The following is a 19,165-nucleotide window of genomic DNA, read 5'->3' as shown; positions in this document are numbered from 1 at the left end:
CTAAAATCCAAAGCCGAAAGAAAATTCTCGAATCTCTTGCCGGCAGCACTTGTGGTAAAGATAAAAAGCGCTCTTTACCACTTACAAAGCAATTGGCTGGCCGTTTGCATGCTACGCGTCCCCGATATGGTCGCCGAGCCTAAGGTTTACTCAGATGGGGCGAAGCACTGCTACAATAACAACAACGGAAGAACTACGTTGATCTAAGATCCAGCATTAACAGCGAAAGGAATGTGAGATTAGAAATCCAACCAGTGATGCAAAGGGCATGTATCTAAGGATTTAAGCAGATATGAACATAGCGCGGCTCCAGCAGCACTTCTAGTAAAAATCCGTTTTGTGATAAGAAACTACTATGTAGATTAGTATTATGTATTTCATTACAGTCAATACAAAATACGGTTCCCCTCCCACATTAGAGACGAACCTTTCAAAACCACCTACATATCACAAATATTAACCGATTTTAATCGTTTTTGTACAGAAATTTTTGTAATTGAATTCTGAAGAGACTCACATAGCCCGATTTTTAAAATTTTGAATTTAGAAAAAAAAAACAATTCTGCAAAATGTTCTTTAAAAAATTAATTTGAAGAATCAAGCGATGTGAGTCTCTTCAGAATTCAATTACGAAAATTTCTGTGTAAACATTGTTGCAATCGGCCGATTTTTCGAACCTGTAAGTGGTTTTGAATGAAATTAGTGCTTAATCCCCAATGTGCCTCCCCCTTGGAACCGCGCATGGAAAGGACCAGACAATCGGAAGAAATATTGATCCCCCTTGGTTCTCTAGTCTGTTGTTGTTGTTGTTGTTGGCCGAGAAAAATTCCGAGTCGCTCCGGTACATTGAACCGGCTGCTTTGGGAAGCAGCGTAGAAACGGTCTGATTATGATTGTTGGTGGTTAAAAAACTTTCTGAAACAAAATTGAGAAATCATTAAATTTGTCGCAGTAATTACACTATACAAAGCTTGTCTCTTAAAGATGATCAGCCCAATCACGCATTCCATCGTACACTGTTTTTTCGGGAAAGTTACGAAATTGCTATCATGCAATCATGCGAAAGTAAATAAGTAAATTCGAAATTCGTACAGTGGCATGACTGAATTCACTCGGAACGTAAACTTTTGACATTTGAAATTTTCTACAAGTTCTTGCCAACGGAGAAAATTTACGAAACGCGAAAAATATTTAAAACAAACAGCCCAATCACGCAATCCATCGTAGCAATGTTACGAATTCGAATGTTGCGAATCCCGAAAAAACAGTCTACGAGGGATTGCGTGATTGGGCTGAATAATCCATAAATAAAAAAAATAAATTCTCCGTTTTTCGAAGTTAGCCTCTAAAATATTGACTTTCGAAGTTCGAAATTGGACCCACCATAACACATTTTGGAACGGTGTAAAACAAATCAAATAACACGGTATTTGTGGTCTTCTTTCTTTTGAGTTCTATAAGCTTTTAAAACAAAGGCAGCTCTTTCCAAAATTCCCAAATTTCTCAAAAAGTTTTGCGAAGATAGTAATGCGATATATGTGTTCCGATGGATTTTGATGCTCCGAATACGAATCCGCTATCAGAATTGGCCTAGCGGGTACCAGTTCGACCTACAGATTTTGTGTTTTTCTTTCTTGAGATCCGGACCGAACTCCGACCATTTAGGCTGATTCTTAGGGTCTGTTCAGATTCAAAGCATCAAAATACATGGGAATGATGTGTCACATTACCAGAATACCTTGCCGATGCAAAAACAAATGCAATTCAAAAGCTACCAAATCATTTGGACAATTCACAGGAGTATTGTAAAATTTAAAGAATCGGGTTGTTTTCATACATCATAAAATTTGATTATAACACACCACATATGGCGCATAAGGATGCGAATTCCTCATAATAATTTTTGTAAGATAAAATATTCTAAAGAAACTAAAATTATTGTAAAACATTTTACCTAAACTATTTTTATTCAAAAATAAAATTTGTTTATATAAGAAAGCAAATAAATTTGGCCGTTTTTTTTTAATAAACTTTAAGGTTTATCTGTGCGATTTAAATATTTGTTATGAGTAAAGGTGCATGTAGAGCAAATAATTTTTAAAGTTCACATGAGAAAAAGGTCCTTAAAAATTAAAAAAAAAAAAAATGCATTCAAAAAATTCGAATTTAAGACACGACAGAAAATGGAAAAAATTAAAAACAGCGGTGCTAATTAATTGGATCTCTTCCACCTTGTTCCGGCTGCTCCAACTAGTTCTACTTATATTTAGCTAAAAGGCAAATTTGCGGTTACATTTTCTTCACACCTTCCAATATAACTACTTTTGTATATTATAAGGCCAAATGGACAAATCTATGTACGCATATTTATATACATGTTGTCTTTTTATTTAGCTTTTAAGCTGTTGTAAGGCATGTTATTTTTTAAAAGCACTTAAACATCATTCTGTAAGCAGCAAAAAATTGTATGAAGGTATACATTTGTAGTATATATAAGTATGTTTGTATATTTGTTTGTATAAGCAGGCACGACAGCAGCAGCAGAATATAATTATATTTCAAAAGTTGAACTAAGTAATTTTTTACTATCTTACTAAGTAAATTATGTCTAAAATATGCCGAATTGTTGTATTTATATTTTTTGTAGGTTTATTTTTTTGATTTCAACTTTTTTTTTACATTTATAATTACACTCATTTTTACCGTCTTTATTTTGTTTTTAAATTTTTCTTTTATCAAGGCGAATCTATACAAGGTGATGCCAAAGCGAATTCAGCCAATTCGCTGTGCAGAAGAATGTCAAGTCAAAAGAAATTTTTCATTGATTTCGATTAACTGGCATATTGCTGTACATGGCGTTATATGGAATATATGATAATAAAATGAAGCACACAGCTGTTAGAATAGCAACACCTGGTACTGAATTCGTCTTGTTATTTTATGTTCCTAATTTTATTATTTTTTATTTATTTTTAGCTTTTGTTTTTAAATTCCACAGTTTATTCCACTTAGTTTATCCTTTTAGTTTATAGTACACTTAAATCGTAAAATCCATTTATTTCGTAGTATGATATTTTGTTTTAAATTATATTTTCAAAAATAAAACAACAAAACATAATGTATTGATTTATGAAACTATTTTATTATTATTATAAGGCAATAAAATGAAAATAAAGTTTTCACATACTCAATTGGGTTTGCAAAAAAAACAAAACATTTTTTTTTTGCTTAAAAATTATTCTTAAATTTTTAGAATGTAATAAAAATTAAAATAACGGTAAATGTACGTTTGTAATTTATTTGAAAAAAATTACTAATGCTAAAATGCCAAAATGTTTGGCACATTGTTAATGTCAAAATAACGCTAACGCGAAGCTTTAACGAAGTAAAATCTCAGCTGAATGCAATAAATAGCACTATAAGCAACGCTTAAAACGTACAAACTATATGAAGCAAGGAAGCCTGAACTTTATTGCGTCAAGAAGTAAGTTGAGCTGAAACGATTTACTTGAAAAAAACGAGCTGAATGCGTGTTAACAAATTTAGGCAGTAAAACCTAAGCTTAATGCATTAAATCGAGCTGCAAATACAGTTTAAAAAAGTGCGCTGAATACCTTATAAGCATTGCTTAGTACATAGAAATAGTGCAGCGCGAGCTCGTCGCGGTAAAGGGTATGCTGAATTTACAAAAAAAACGCTGAATTCATATGAGGGTATTTTTTGCATAAAAAACTACGCTGAATGTATAAAACACAGAGCTTAATACAGAAGAACTGCGCTGGATACAAAAAAGATGCTGAATACATCAAACCTGCGCTATATATCTGCGAAAATTGTGCTGAATATAAAAAAACGCCAAACTGAATACACTATAATTGCGCTAAATAGGGAAAGAAGGCTCTGATGTTCTGTAAAAATATGTACCCTTTTCCATGCTGAGATAATTGTAATTGTAAATGATACATCAATATAGGTCATGTTCATATACACTTGCAAGTAAAAAAAAAACAGTAGCAAAAATTATCTGTAAATTGTATCAGTTCTCTTCTTATTTTCAACAATTTAAAAAAAATATGGATTGTATAGCGAAAACTATGTAACCCAATTTTGGAAACATTTTCGAAAAATTTGATAACTGAATGTATTCTTTCGCTTTAAAGTATCAGGGGAACAATTCGCGTTCTATGAAGGGATAAAATGAAAAGAAAAAAACAAAAATCAAACAAAAATTTGTTCAAAGGTGTGAAAACTCATTTTCATTTTAACAATTCACAGAACGTGAGATGCGCCCCAGCAAACCTTTTGCTTAAGCTTGAATTAGATTACAAAACTAAATAAACAAAACTTTTTTTATAAATTAAAAAAAAAAATTTTTTCATAGTTAGGTTACATAGTTTTTATTTTACAATTCATTGTGTTTGTTTTTTTTAATAAACGTAGCTAGTTAGAAGAAGAAAATAACTTATGAAGTTTACAAAACATTTTGCTCCTAATTTTTTTCTCGCAAGTGCATATGTACTTAAAGACAATTAAAGAAATACCGTACTGAATCTACCCAAACGTACGACATATACATACATACGTATGTATGTAAATGAATTTTGAAATTATTTCCAATAAAGCATATTTCATAAAATATCTTAAAAATAAAAATATTTGCTGTATGCACAACTGCGTGGCTTTTCTTTTTTACTTTTCAACTAGATAAATTGATAAATCGGCAGGTGTGGATACAGAACTATTATTTTAAAATCCATTCGCTTATAACCGTTTATATGGTTTAAATAAAAAACAATATATCATACATAATTAAAATAATTTATTTTTAAGGCATTAGTTCGTTTACTTTTAGGAAACATCATAAAATAGATATTACAAATTCACGAAAAATGATTTTTTATAATTTCTTTTTTTTTTAATTATTTATTGGTATTGCTGTGCTCAACCTAAACCAATGCTATGACACTTTTTTGTTTACTAAACATTTTTTTAGCTTATATATAGGAATGACAAAATTTCGCCACAAAAAAAAAGAAAACAGTACGTCTTTTCTTAAAAAATATTTGTATAAGGCAACAAAAATTATTTATAATTAAGGGGAAGATCAAAAATTTGCACATCGATTTTAAAACTTATAGTAAACTAATTATTTATATGTTTTGTATATATATGTATTAGGGTGGGTCAAATTTATTGTTGAAAAGGCACATCCAGTTTCTGAATCTATGGGTCATACTGAGTAATATTGTCCATGGGACCATAGGTCTGAAATGAATTTCGAGCCTCTTAGAAAATGTTATATCCCAATCCGAATAGCGGCTCTCACAAATAAAATACATGACAATAAATGTCAAATTCGGATTCGGATTGGGATATAAAATTTTCTAACAAAATTAGGGAGGCTCGAAATTCATTTCAGACCTATGGTCTCATAGACAATATTACTCAGATTGAGAAACTGGATGTGCACCTGAAGTTTTTTCCCCCATTTTTCCCCGTACAATTTGACCCGCCCTAATATGTATAGAGAACGTAAATATTGCTCAAAATTTAAAAAATCAAATTATTCAATTTAAAAAAATAGCAGTTCGATGAGTTATGATGAACTTGAAAAACTTAATTTTGAAAGTTAATAACAAAAAATTCAATTAAATGAATTCATGTTTGTATGCCACAAGAGTTTGATTTTTTAGTATCAAAACATGGCATACATTTAATTTAAGCTTTAGAAAAAAAACCGCTCTTTCATATACGTTTTCTACGCCTCTTCTCGTCGTCTTCCTTTTACGATACGGAACTGATGGCATTGTGTGGTGAACCCATTTGTGTTAGCACTTTATCCAACCATTGCAGTGGTCCATGCAAATGTATCTCTATCCAACATGGTGTCGATGTAACATCTTGTCTATGATATTCAGCACCCCAACCTTTTACAAAGCTCATACGTATTGTGCACATTTTGGTTAATTCGTAGACCGCTTCAAAACCATTATTTACCGATTGCGACAAGAGTTGAGCAAATTCTTGATTATTGAAAATTTTAAGAGAACAACCTGGCGGTATCTTGCATACTGTACTCGGATGGAAGCCATGATGATAATTACAGTTACGTGATTGCACAAATATTGCCGAATCTGAGAGGCATTCGGCATAAACTTCACCAGCTACATAATAGAGATGAACGCCTTTGCCTGCAAATGATATAAAAAATTATTTTGATTGAAATAGAAAGGTTAATTTAAAGAAGTGTTGAAGTAAAGCTACTCAACAAACAAAAATTACATTTACCTATATGACGACGTGTATTCTCTATAGTACTATTACGATTGACATTACTTAACTGCCCTAAACAGCAACGATCCGAATTATTTGATGGATTCGTAAAACCATCAACGATAACTGAATTATTATTGCAATGGAATACCTCACCAACACGACAATTGAGTTCATAATAAGCAATCGATGCCCAAAAAGCTGGTTCCGAATAGCTCACCTGAGCAACATCACCCATTTGTGCATCAATTAGCTGTGTGCCATCGTTTGGATTATTTGAATTACCATCTTCGGAGGGACTATATGCTGGAGGTGGTGTACCAGCTAAGCTACCATATGGTGAATTAGGATTTGAATTAACCGTACTTGGGCTACCAGCTGATGTTAAAGGCGGACTATTTGGACTCATATTATTAAAACCATTATTTGAATAATTTACATTGGGTGGAATTGGTGGCTCAGACATTGATTGATTAAATTGTAGCATTGAATAGCCAGGTGCAAATTCTGAATGACGTGGCACCAGCACAGGCGGCAGTACAGGGCTTTCGACACGTTTATAATGATAAGGATTTATGCAAACTTCTTTTTGTTTGGCACTAAATGGATATTGACAAATTTCGAGTGGTTTTAATTCATGGTGTGATTGTAAATCTGGCCAACGCCAAACGCGACAATATATAACATGCGGCAGTCCTTTGCGATGTGAGACCTGTAGGTTAAATATAGAAAACGTATGTGAATTGTCGAACATCTGAATTGCTCAAATTTGAGCTTACCTGCAAACGTCCATCTAACGAACGTGGTATTGTAACACATTTTGATGGTTGGCCAGGACAGGATAATGCACGCTCCAATTCTTCTATGGCGCCTTTACGTTTCTTTAATTTCTTCACTAAACTGTCAACGGCTTTTTCAGCCCATTTTTCTTCTTCGTCGCCTTGTTTCCAACCCAGGAGTTTTTTAACGGCGGGCGATGTGAATGAAAAAAGTGTGCCGAGTCGGGACATAGCGCTGCTTGAGGTGGATTCGACATCTTCTGTATCCATGCCGTTTGTCGGGTTCATGGGATAGCCGGTGTAATCGTTAACAGGATGATAATCTGTAAGAAAGATTATGAAAAAATTTAAGTTGGATATTAGCGTAAATGCGTTATTCAATAAAATATACGGAATATATTCTAAAGGGTGATCGAATGAATGTATTATAGTTAGACAGTTGCCACCTGCCCAAAAGTACCATTAAATAAATAGAGAAAATTAGTTACATCTCAATATAACTGGAAACACAACACTTAGAAACGGATTCAATGTAAAATTTCTCTTAACAGCCACTCTTTTCAAAGTTCCTTAGTTTACAAAAAAACAACGAAAAGCAGTTTAAACAGAAGTATCAGAGTAACAGATTTGTTGCGAATTGGAAAGGCATCTGCTAGGGCAAATAAATTCTTGCTGACAGGCTTTTCATGACAGAAAGGGCTTGCTAACCATTGTCTATGGCGACCTCTTTTTCTAATTTGTACGAAGTAAACATGTTTAATATTACCGCCTATAATACGACACAGTTAAATTTTTTGTTAAATTAATTCCATTTAACTTTTGTTACCATTTTTATTTCATTTTTTAATTTTTTTTTATATATTTTAAATATTTTATTTTTTTATTTTTTTATATTTATTGATTTTTTCTATTTTTATTTTATCAATTCTTTTGTTTTTCTTTTTTTAATTTATTTTTTTTCATTTTCATTTTATTTTTTTATTCATTTTTTTTTTAGTTCTTAGATTTTTATTATATTTAATTTATTTTTTATTTTTTTTATATTTTTTTTATATTTTTTTTACAATTTTTTATTAGCTTATATTTTTTTATTAGCTTGTATTTTATTTTTTACAATTTTTATTAGCTTTTATTGGCGTTTATTTTATTTTTTACTTTTTTGTTAGCTTTTATTTTATTATTTATTTTGCTCCTTTATTGGCTTCTTTATTTTTTGTTTTATTTATTTTTTTTTCTATTTCTATTTTATTTATTTATTTTTTCATTCTTTGAGTTCTTATTTTTTATTTTTTACCTTTTTTAGTAGACTTTATTTTATTTATTTTGCTCCTTTATTATCCCCTTCCTTTATTTTTTTTTATTCCTTTATTTTTTTATTGCTTTGTTTTTTATTTTTATTTTTTTTATTTTACTTTTTGTTATTTTACTCTTTTATTTTACTTTTCTATCACTTTTTTATTTTACTCCTTTAGTACTTTTTTATTTTACTCCTTTGTTGCTTTTTTATTAATCCTTTATTACTTTTTTATTTTACTCCTTTAATGTTTTTATTATTTTACTCCTTTATTGCTCTTCTTATTACTCCTTTACTTTTTTTATTTTACTCCTTTACCTACTACTTTTATTATTATACTCCTTTAATACTTTTTTATTTTGCTCCTTTATAGCTTTTTTTTATTTTATTCCTTTACCTCTCTTTTTTTTTTTACTCTACTAGTAGAACTTTTTTTACTTCTTTATACATTGTTTTATTTTATTTTTTTTGTTTAATTTCATCTTACATTATTTAATTTTGTTTACATTCTTAAATTTTATTTAACTAAGATAGGTTTTATTTAACTTTAGTTAATAGTATTTGATTTTGCGTATTTTTGTAACATCAAGCTTTTTTTAGCATTCTTCTTTATTAATTTCTTTATTTTACTACTTTATTACTTTTTTTATTTTTCTCCTTTACTACTTTTTTTGCTTAACCAACGAACCGATATCATTTCGTTACGATAATTAACGTTAATAAACGAAGCAGTCATTTCGTTTCGTTTATTAACGTTAAGAACGTCAAATTAACGAAATGATTTTGTTTCGTTTTTTTGCCATATCAAAACGAAATCAAATTGTTTATGTTATTAATTTCAAACTATGCTGGCAAAGCTGATTGATGGCGGAGTCATTAAAGGTGAAAGCATTAGCCAATCTGATTGCAACTTTTCTCATGAATTTTGACAGTACGAACATTTCTCAGAGTATTTTTGACATTACCACCAACGAATTACACAAACAAATTACATGGAGTTTGTGTGTGTATGTCCGCTCGCTGTTACCACCTTACGGCTTCACCATGGCTATAGCATTGCCAGCACAATTCAAACATAAAGTATCACGTTTTTGTTAACGTTTTTAACGTTTCGTTTCGGTTAAAAACGAGATACAATTTATCTTGATAATTTCTTTATCGATAATATTTCGAAGTGTTTCAACGGAAACGGTGGAAATTTTTTTATAAACGATTAGCTTAACGTTAAGGTGCATCCCTGCTTTTTTTTAATTTTACTCCATCACTTTTTTATTTTGCTCCTCTAATACTTTTTTTATTTTACTACTTTATTACTTTTTTGTTTTATTCTTTTCGTTTCATTTTTATTTTACTTTATTAAATTTTGTTTTACAGTGCTAAATTTTGTTCAACTAAGAAAAGTTTTATTTACCTTTAGTTAATCTTATTTGATTTTGCTGGTTTTACGGCATTAAACTTTTTTTTAATATACCACTTACGTATATCATTTGCATACTCACAACGAGAGGTGGAGCTTTAATAATTTAAATATTCTCTATAAAATAAGTCCAATTGTAAACTAATGCATACATAAGTAAGTTCATGCACATGAATTGCTGTATGTTCGTACGTGTATATCCACATCGTAGCTAAAGTGGTTTCGCTGATTGGCACAAGCACACCCGCTACTTAAATTGCTATAACCGATGGTTATCTTGGCGTGCGGCCAAGCAGTGGCCACCAAACAAACATATTACTACGGCAGATACATAATGTATATACATACATACGTAAATAAGTACGTACTTATGTATATATCTACATACATATGTATATGTATGTATGTTGCTTTTAAGCGCCAAATACACGACGCGAACATTCCGCAATCTTGTTCGCAGCTTTGGCCATACACCATACAAACTTTTGGCCGAACATTTAAAAAATTTTTATTTTCCACGCACGTCTGTTCCGTTCAGAAATTACTACGATTATGAGCTATTTCGCCATACACGCACGAACAGTTCGCGCAAATGTTCGCCAAAAATTAAAATATTTTGATTTTTGGCGAACATTTGCGCGAACTGGCAAACACCACCATACACGACAGAAAAGGTCGCAGAAACATGACATAACGGGAATGTTCGCGGAAATGTTCGTGTCGTGTATTTGGCGCTTTAGTGCCTAGTGGGCGGTTCCAGCGCTTAAAATGCTTGTGCCGCTGCGCACGCGGTTTCTCTATGCCGATCGCAAACACGTTAGACAACAAAATTAAAAATGGAGTTTCAAGCGAAATTCGCTGCATATGGCTTAAAAAGTGATAATATTTCTATTTTTTTATGGATAAGTACTTAATTAATTGTAAATCGTTATTTATGCGGCAAATTATTTGTTAAGGACAAATTTATTAATAGTTTTTCAAGTGACAATTAACCCAGAGGCGATAGCTGCTTGTGGAATACTAATCGAAATAATTTATTTTCGCTTTGGGTTAAAAAGACGCAAAACGAGCTTAGTTGATTTATTGATTGTTAGGAGCTGTATATCAGATCCCTTGATAAGCGATTAGTCATTAGCGAAAGTTGTTTAGTAAAGGAATCGATTATCACTATCGATTAGTGGTTTACATTAGATAAGTGATTCGACTATTACAATAAGTAGTGTTTTTTTTTTTTTTATAAATTTTTATGAGTTCAGTCAGTCGATCTTCAATCGATGCAAAAGTTAGTAATATTTTGGAAACTCTACAAAACTTGTCATGAACATATTATTGTGTTTTTAATTCCATTTTTTTTTTTTTTTTGTTAATTAAAACAAAACTAATTATTTCTTTAAGTTTTTTTTATTATATTTTTTTCTTAATTTTTATTAATACTTTTTTTAATTTTCTTTTTCATAATTTTTTCATTTTCTTTTTCAAGTTTTTTTAATGTTCTTTTTAATAATTTGTGTTTTAATTTTCTTTTTCATAATTTTTTTTCTTTTTCTTTTTCATATTTATTATTTATTTTTAAAATTTTTTTTTTCATATTTTTTTTCATAATTTCTTTTTCATATTTTTTTATTATCTTCTTCATGTTCTACTTCATACTTCTTTATCGTATTTTTTAATATTTAATATTTAATATTTTCATATTTTTAAATTTTCCTTTTCATGTTTTTTTTATTATCTTCTTCATGCTCTTTTTTATAATTTTTTGTCGTATTTTTTAATATTTAATATTTTCATATTTTTTTATTTTCTTTTTTCTTATTTTTTTAATTTTTTTTTTATATTTTCAAATTTTCCTTTTCATATTTTTTTTTTATTATTTTTTGTCTTTTTCGTAATTTTTATTTTTCATTTTCTTTTCCATAATTTTTTTTAATTATCTTTTGTTTACTTTTTTTAATTATCTTTTTCATAGTTTTTTTTTTAATTATGTTTTTCATAGTTTTTTTTACTGATCTTTGTCATATTATTTTTTCTTTTTTACAATTTTTTTTATTTTCTTTTTTTATTATTTTTTTTTTATTTTCTTTTTTATTATTATTTTTTTTAGATCGCGGGTTCGAATCGAGCTCAAGGCCAAACAATAATTTTTTATCATTATTATTGTTATGATAAAATTTTTTCTTAATTGAAAAAATATTTAAATTAGAATAGAAGAAAGAAAAAATTTAAGACAACTGCCAAAGCTCGTTGTATAGATCCATTTCGGGAACTGCTAAATTCCTTCATCGGCAACGTTTAGGCGCCGCTGCTATAACCATTCAGCCACCACAGCGGTTTTTTGTTTGTCTTCATTAATCCTACTTCTATTCTGGTTCGTGCCAATTGATATTCACAACACTGCGACATCTGTTGCAGAATAGCTGTGAAAATTGGACTTGTTTGTTGGCAATGCTGCCATAGTGTCATATTTTTTTTTTTTTTTTTTTTTTTTTTTTTTTTTTTTATTGACACTTTTTTCCCCGTGCTCTGGGATGTATTAACAATTTTTGTTGTTATATCGGCCTACTGATTTTAAGATCGCGGGTTCGAATCGAGCTCAAGGCCAAACAATAATTTTTTATCATTATTATTGTTATGATAAAATTTTTTTCTTAATTGAAAAAATTTTTAAATTAGAATAGAAGAAAGAAAAAATTTAAGACAACTGCCAAAGCTCGTTGTATAGATCCATTTCGGGAACTGCTAAATTCCTTCATCGGCAACGTTTAGACGCCGCTGCTATAACCATTCAGCCACCACAGCGGTTTTTTGTTTGTCTTCATTAATCCTACTTCTATTCTGGTTCGTGCCAATTGATATTCACAACACTGCGACATCTGTTGCAGAATAGCTGTGAAAATTGGACTTGTTTGTTGGCAATGCTGCCATAGTGTCATATTTTTTTTTTTTTTTTTTTTTTATTGACACTTTTTTCCCCGTGCTCTGGGATGTATTAACAATTTTTGTTGTTATATCGGCCTACTGATTTTAAGATCGCGGGTTCGAATCGAGCTCAAGGCCAAACAATAATTTTTTATCATTATTATTGTTATGATAAAATTTTTTCTTAATTGAAAAAATTTTTAAATTAGAATAGAAGAAAGAAAAAATTTAAGACAACTGCCAAAGCTCGTTGTATAGATCCATTTCGGGAACTGCTAAATTCCTTCATCGGCAACGTTTAGGCGCCGCTGCTATAACCATTCAGCCACCACAGCGGTTTTTTGTTTGTCTTCATTAATCCTACTTCTATTCTGGTTCGTGCCAATTGATATTCACAACACTGCGACATCTGTTGCAGAATAGCTGTGAAAATTGGACTTGTTTGTTGGCAATGCTGCCATAGTGTCATATTTTTTTTTTTTTTTTTTTTTTTTTTTTTTTTTTTTATTGACACTTTTTTCCCCGTGCTCTGGGATGTATTAACAATTTTTGTTGTTATATCGGCCTACTGATTTTAAGATCGCGGGTTCGAATCGAGCTCAAGGCCAAACAATAATTTTTTATCATTATTATTGTTATGATAAAATTTTTTTCTTAATTGAAAAAATTTTTAAATTAGAATAGAAGAAAGAAAAAATTTAAGACAACTGCCAAAGCTCGTTGTATAGATCCATTTCGGGAACTGCTAAATTCCTTCATCGGCAACGTTTAGACGCCGCTGCTATAACCATTCAGCCACCACAGCGGTTTTTTGTTTGTCTTCATTAATCCTACTTCTATTCTGGTTCGTGCCAATTGATATTCACAACACTGCAACATCTGTTGCGACATAGCTGAATGGTTATAGCAGCGGCGCCTAAACGTTGCCGATGAAGGAATTTAGCAGTTCCCGAAATGGATCTATACAACGAGCTTTGGCAGTTGTCTTAAATTTTTTCTTTCTTCTATTCTAATTTAAAAATTTTTTCAATTAAGAAAAAATTTTATCATAACAATAATAATGATAAAAAATTATTGTTTGGCCTTGAGCTCGATTCGAACCCGCGATCTTAAAATCAGTAGGCCGATATAACAACAAAAATTGTTAATACATCCCAGAGCACGGGGAAAAAAGTGTCAATAAAAAAAAAAAAAAATATGACACTATGGCAGCATTGCCAACAAACAAGTCCAATTTTCACAGCTATTCTGCAACAGATGTCGCAGTGTTGTGAATATCAATTGGCACGAACCAGAATAGAAGTAGGATTAATGAAGACAAACAAAAAACAGCTGTGGTGGCTGAATGGTTATAGCAGCGGCGCCTAAACGTTGCCGATGAAGGAATTTAGCAGTTCCCGAAATGGATCTATACAACGAGCTTTGGCAGTTGTCTTAAATTTTTTCTTTCTTCTATTCTAATTTAAAAATTTTTTCAATTAAGAAAAAATTTTATCATAACAATAATAATGATAAAAAATTATTGTTTGGCCTTGAGCTCGATTCGAACCCGCGATCTTAAAATCAGTAGGCCGATATAACAACAAAAATTGTTAATACATCCCAGAGCACGGGGAAAAAAGTGTCAATAAAAAAAAAAAAAAAAAAAAATATGACACTATGGCAGCATTGCCAACAAACAAGTCCAATTTTCACAGCTATTCTGCAACAGATGTCGCAGTGTTGTGAATATCAATTGGCACGAACCAGAATAGAAGTAGGATTAATGAAGACAAACAAAAAACCGCTGTGGTGGCTGAATGGTTATAGCAGCGGCGCCTAAACGTTGCCGATGAAGGAATTTAGCAGTTCCCGAAATGGATCTATACAACGAGCTTTGGCAGTTGTCTTAAATTTTTTCTTTCTTCTATTCTAATTTAAAAATTTTTTCAATTAAGAAAAAATTTTATCATAACAATAATAATGATAAAAAATTATTGTTTGGCCTTGAGCTCGATTCGAACCCGCGATCTTAAAATCAGTAGGCCGATATAACAACAAAAATTGTTAATACATCCCAGAGCACGGGGAAAAAAGTGTCAATAAAAAAAAAAAAAAAAAAAAATATGACACTATGGCAGCATTGCCAACAAACAAGTCCAATTTTCACAGCTATTCTGCAACAGATGTCGCAGTGTTGTGAATATCAATTGGCACGAACCAGAATAGAAGTAGGATTAATGAAGACAAACAAAAAACCGCTGTGGTGGCTGAATGGTTATAGCAGCGGCGTCTAAACGTTGCCGATGAAGGAATTTAGCAGTTCCCGAAATGGATCTATACAACGAGCTTTGGCAGTTGTCTTAAATTTTTTCTTTCTTCTATTCTAATTTAAAAATTTTTTCAATTAAGAAAAAATTTTATCATAACAATAATAATGATAAAAAATTATTGTTTGGCCTTGAGCTCGATTCGAACCCGCGATCTTAAATTCAGTAGGCCGATATAACAACAAAAATTATTTTTTTTATTTTCTCTTTTATACACTTTTTTTTACTTTTCGTTCTCATATTTTTTTTCAAATTATAATTTTTTATAACGTCTTTTCATCATTTTTTTATAGTTTTTTTAACTTTTTAATGTTTTTTGTAATTATTTAATAATTTTGTTTTTATTCCAGTTTATTATAACTTTTATATTATTTATGGTTCTCATTCTTCTTCAAAACTTTTTTTATTGTATAATTAAAATTTTTATTTATTATGATTTTGTTTTATTATGTCTTTTTTTATAATTCTTTTAAGATTTTTTATTAACGCTGTTTTTATTAGAATTATATTATAATTTTTTAAATAAAGGTTGAAATAAATTATAATAAGAATAGGAAAAAAAATTAGTTTGTAATTCTTCAAGATATAATTTTTTTTGTGAATATCTTTCTCTTTATTCTTCCTCTGTTCATTAAATTGTGATAAATTTCATATATATTCCAGAAAAAAACAATTTGTCCAATTCTTTATTTCAGTTGAATATACGATAATATTCTGTTTTCATTTCTCTTCCTAATGCGTTCTAAATTAAAAACTAACACTTGTGTCATTTTCCCCCTCAGTTTTGTTACTAGCCGAACACTCATGCTAATACATAGATAGGCACCCCACACAAAAATTCTTGCACAATAACTCTGCATACAAATTATGTGCAATTGGACAAAATGTCCCTAAAGGTAGTAGAACGCTGTCAATACGAGTAGATGACAGCTCAAGCGACAGTCAGGTAACTTATCAATTGTAACAATTCATTTTAATTATGACATTTCAATGTCAACCAGCTGCAAACAGAGCACGATACCAGTATGACATATTTAGTTAAAAAATGAATATAGAGTAATTGAAAAATCATCAATTAATAGCAAAGAGAATAACAAGAATGGTAAAGTGCAAAGCTCAACTCAAAAAAGTCATAATTCCATGGTATCTAGATTCAAATTTTTAAATCACAAAGTTATATCAACTATTTAATTGTGTAAGGAAAATATTGGAAAAAGGCACGTAGTCAGCTTGCCAACATGTAGTATACATGTACTTAGTTCGCGGTATATTGAAATTTCCATATCAAACATCTGCGACAAATGTCATACGGCAAACAAGCAAAGGTGTTATAATGTTGACTTAAATGTTAAAAAATTGATATAGGCAATAAACAACCGAAACAAGAATATTGCATTTTATTTAAAATATACATACATATGTACATATACGATGGTTGACAATGACAGCAGGCATTATTCTATACTTTTTTTAAATCGGTACCATCTCAGTTCGGTAACTTTTTTAGAACCGATTGGTTTTTTGGAAGTATCTTTTTTGAAACTGCATACATTTTTTAAAGCTGGTTACTTTTCTGGTACCGGTTTTGTTCTTGGAATCTGTTAAATTTTTGGAACCGGTTTCTTTTTTGGAACCGGTTATTTTTGTGGAACCGGTTACTTACTTCGAACCGGTTATTTTTGTGGAACCGGTTACTTACTTGGAAGCGGTTACTCTTTTTTAACCGGTTATTTTTGCTGAGCCGGTTACTTACTTGGAAGCAGTTACCTCTTTTGAACCGGTTCTTACTTGGAAGCGGTTACTCTTTTTAATCGGCTATTTTCGTTGAACCGGTTACATACTTGGAAGCCGTTACTCTTCTTAAACCGGTTCTTACTTGGAAGCGGTTACTCTTTTTTAACCGGTTCTTACTTGGAAGCCGTTACTCTTTTTGAACCGGTTCTTACTTGGAAGCGGTTACTATTTTTGAACCGGTACTTACAAATTCTGAGACAGTATTTTGTTTAACTTCACATTGTTGAATCAGTTTCTTTGTTGTTTAAAGACTTCTTTAATGACCCTTTGAACCCCTTACTTTGTGGAGACTGATTACTTTTTTGAAAACTTTGACTGATATATTACGCCCCAACCAAATGCGCATTATTCTGAAAGTGTTATATGAACTCCTGGAACCTCAAAAATTTTTATATAGACAAATTTTTTCACCCCGACTTTTTCGAGTCGAAAGCCAAAAACCGCAATTAAAAGCTTATCAAAAATCATGAAAAAGTCTTTCGTCCAGCAGTCGGAAAGATCAGCTTTCACAGGGTATCATATTCAGGCGAAATACCCTTTGGTTTCTCCGCTCCACGAAATGTGGGCACTTGCAAATCAAATTGACTAATATGTTATAAACGATGCAGCGTTGCCGTCGTAAAGCTGTTAACCACACAGACAGCTGATAATTTTATCACCGGACTCTCTAACTTAATTTCTTGCTCATTACGTGGCAGCGCTGCGCGCACTATAGGGCTCTAAATAGTCGGGAAACGTGGTGAGTCTCGTATGCGATCAAAGGTTGCGAACGAGATGAAGATGTCATTGCGATTTCTTCTAGTCTGTCGATGCGTTTTACGATTATCTTTCAGTTGCTGTATTACATCACAGGTAAATGATTTTTTTTTCGGTTGTAACTACTTTACTTTTTTACAATCCAAATATTCTGACTGGACAACACTGCCTTCTGGCATCACATGCCCTTAAATTAGGCTTGATCAGTGATAGCAGATGTAGGAAGTTCGCGTTGGAGGAGGAAACGATCGAGCACGTTTTGTGCTCGTGTCCTGCGCTTGTCAGCCCAGGACTCCTGCTATTAAGAGTGATACAGCTGGCAGATCTAGGATCTTGATAGGGTTTTTCAGTTTGTGAGGCCCTCATGGACCGACCAGTTCAACCTAACCTACAATCCAAAACCTAACGGCTTCCAAGTAAGAACCGGTTAAAAAAGAGTCACCGCTTCCTACTAACTATTTGTTTGCCCTGCAGAAGCACCCTTGTACGTTATTATGCTTTAAAAAAAATGTGTGTGCAAAATTCCAATAGCTCCAATGATAAAATGAGAAACAGCAGGAGGCTGGTTACCTTGTAAATCGCATACATGCTTTAATTGCTTAGTTACATATAATGAATGGGTATAAATTACAACTACTTAGAAATTTATGATTAATTCATTGTGAAATGAGTAATTCAAGCTAGGTTATAAATTTTAAGCCAGGTAGCTTTAACGCGCGTGGTAATTATAATTACGACTGCTGTTTCACGCGATCGCCGTTTATTACAAAAAACAAAAAACAAAAACCATTTGCGGCTCACGCGCATGCGTACGCGTCGCCATATAAATTATTATCTACAAATCACATTTGCTGTAGCAGCGAAACGATATTTACTTACTTACTTGGTAATAGATAATCACACTCTTAGTTACTTGTTTTTGGTTAATAGTGTCACCATATTACATTTGCATTTGCCACCAAAATATCAACATTGCACATACAATACAACATACAACACCAATAACAAACTGTCAATACTGCCACCCAATTTGCTTTGGTTGGTGATTTCAATCTTCACGCTGGCGATTAAATGAATTTCTTGATTTATACGTAGCGCTTAATTGGATTTGAAATTGGATTTCAACATGAAAACAGCGCGCGATCAAGTGTCAATAAGCGTATGTAGTGGCTAAGCTTTAACGCACTTGTGCCGAGCTATTTAATGTCGCGAATTCTAAACCTAATTGGGTGGCTTAGGTAAATTGTGTGCATGTCTGAAAAACCTTTGCTACTGTGTGCGGTGCAAAAACAAACATAAATTTAAGCGTGAATTAAAAATAAATTAGAAATAAAATATGAAGGAAATATTCAAAAATAAATTAATAAACTGAATAGAAACAAGTAAGAATGGGACTGTCTTTGGCTGTGCCGAAGACTTCATAGCTTTCATAAATGGGGCTGAACAATAATCTTATCCCATCCGTAATGTCCAAATAATCGGCTGTATAAGATAAGAAATATATAGTGAACAGATGTACATACCTAAGCGATTTTTAAGATAAATATAAAACAAGTAAAGGTGTCTAAGTTCGGGTGTAACCGAACAGTAAATACTCAGCGTGAGGTTAAATTGCACATTTCATTTC

At 31.3% G+C, this 19,165-nt stretch overlaps 1 protein-coding gene across 4 annotated transcripts in view; it reads right to left on the bottom strand.

Moving 5' to 3' along the window:
• Window positions 1-463: 463 nt before the first annotated feature.
• The window catches only part of Mad (Mothers against dpp), a 98,338-nt gene continuing 79,636 nt past the window's right edge, over window positions 464-19,165 (bottom strand). For all 4 annotated transcript variants that reach the window (XM_067767850.1, XM_067767852.1, XM_067767851.1 and 1 more), the window contains exons 2-4: window positions 7,053-7,375; window positions 6,289-6,985; window positions 464-6,191 (exon numbers count right to left, since the gene is read on the bottom strand). In XM_067767850.1, the coding sequence (XP_067623951.1) occupies window positions 5,785-6,191; window positions 6,289-6,985; window positions 7,053-7,340 (1,392 nt within the window). In that variant the 5' untranslated portion in view covers window positions 7,341-7,375 and the 3' untranslated portion in view covers window positions 464-5,784. The remainder of the gene's footprint in view (window positions 6,192-6,288; window positions 6,986-7,052; window positions 7,376-19,165) is intronic.

The sequence above is a fragment of the Eurosta solidaginis genome, chromosome 2, assembly GCF_040869045.1.
Source record: "Eurosta solidaginis isolate ZX-2024a chromosome 2, ASM4086904v1, whole genome shotgun sequence".
NCBI lineage: Eukaryota > Metazoa > Arthropoda > Insecta > Diptera > Tephritidae > Eurosta > Eurosta solidaginis.
Note: the sequence above shows the minus strand (reverse complement) of the source record. Positions and strands in the feature narration are given on the sequence as shown.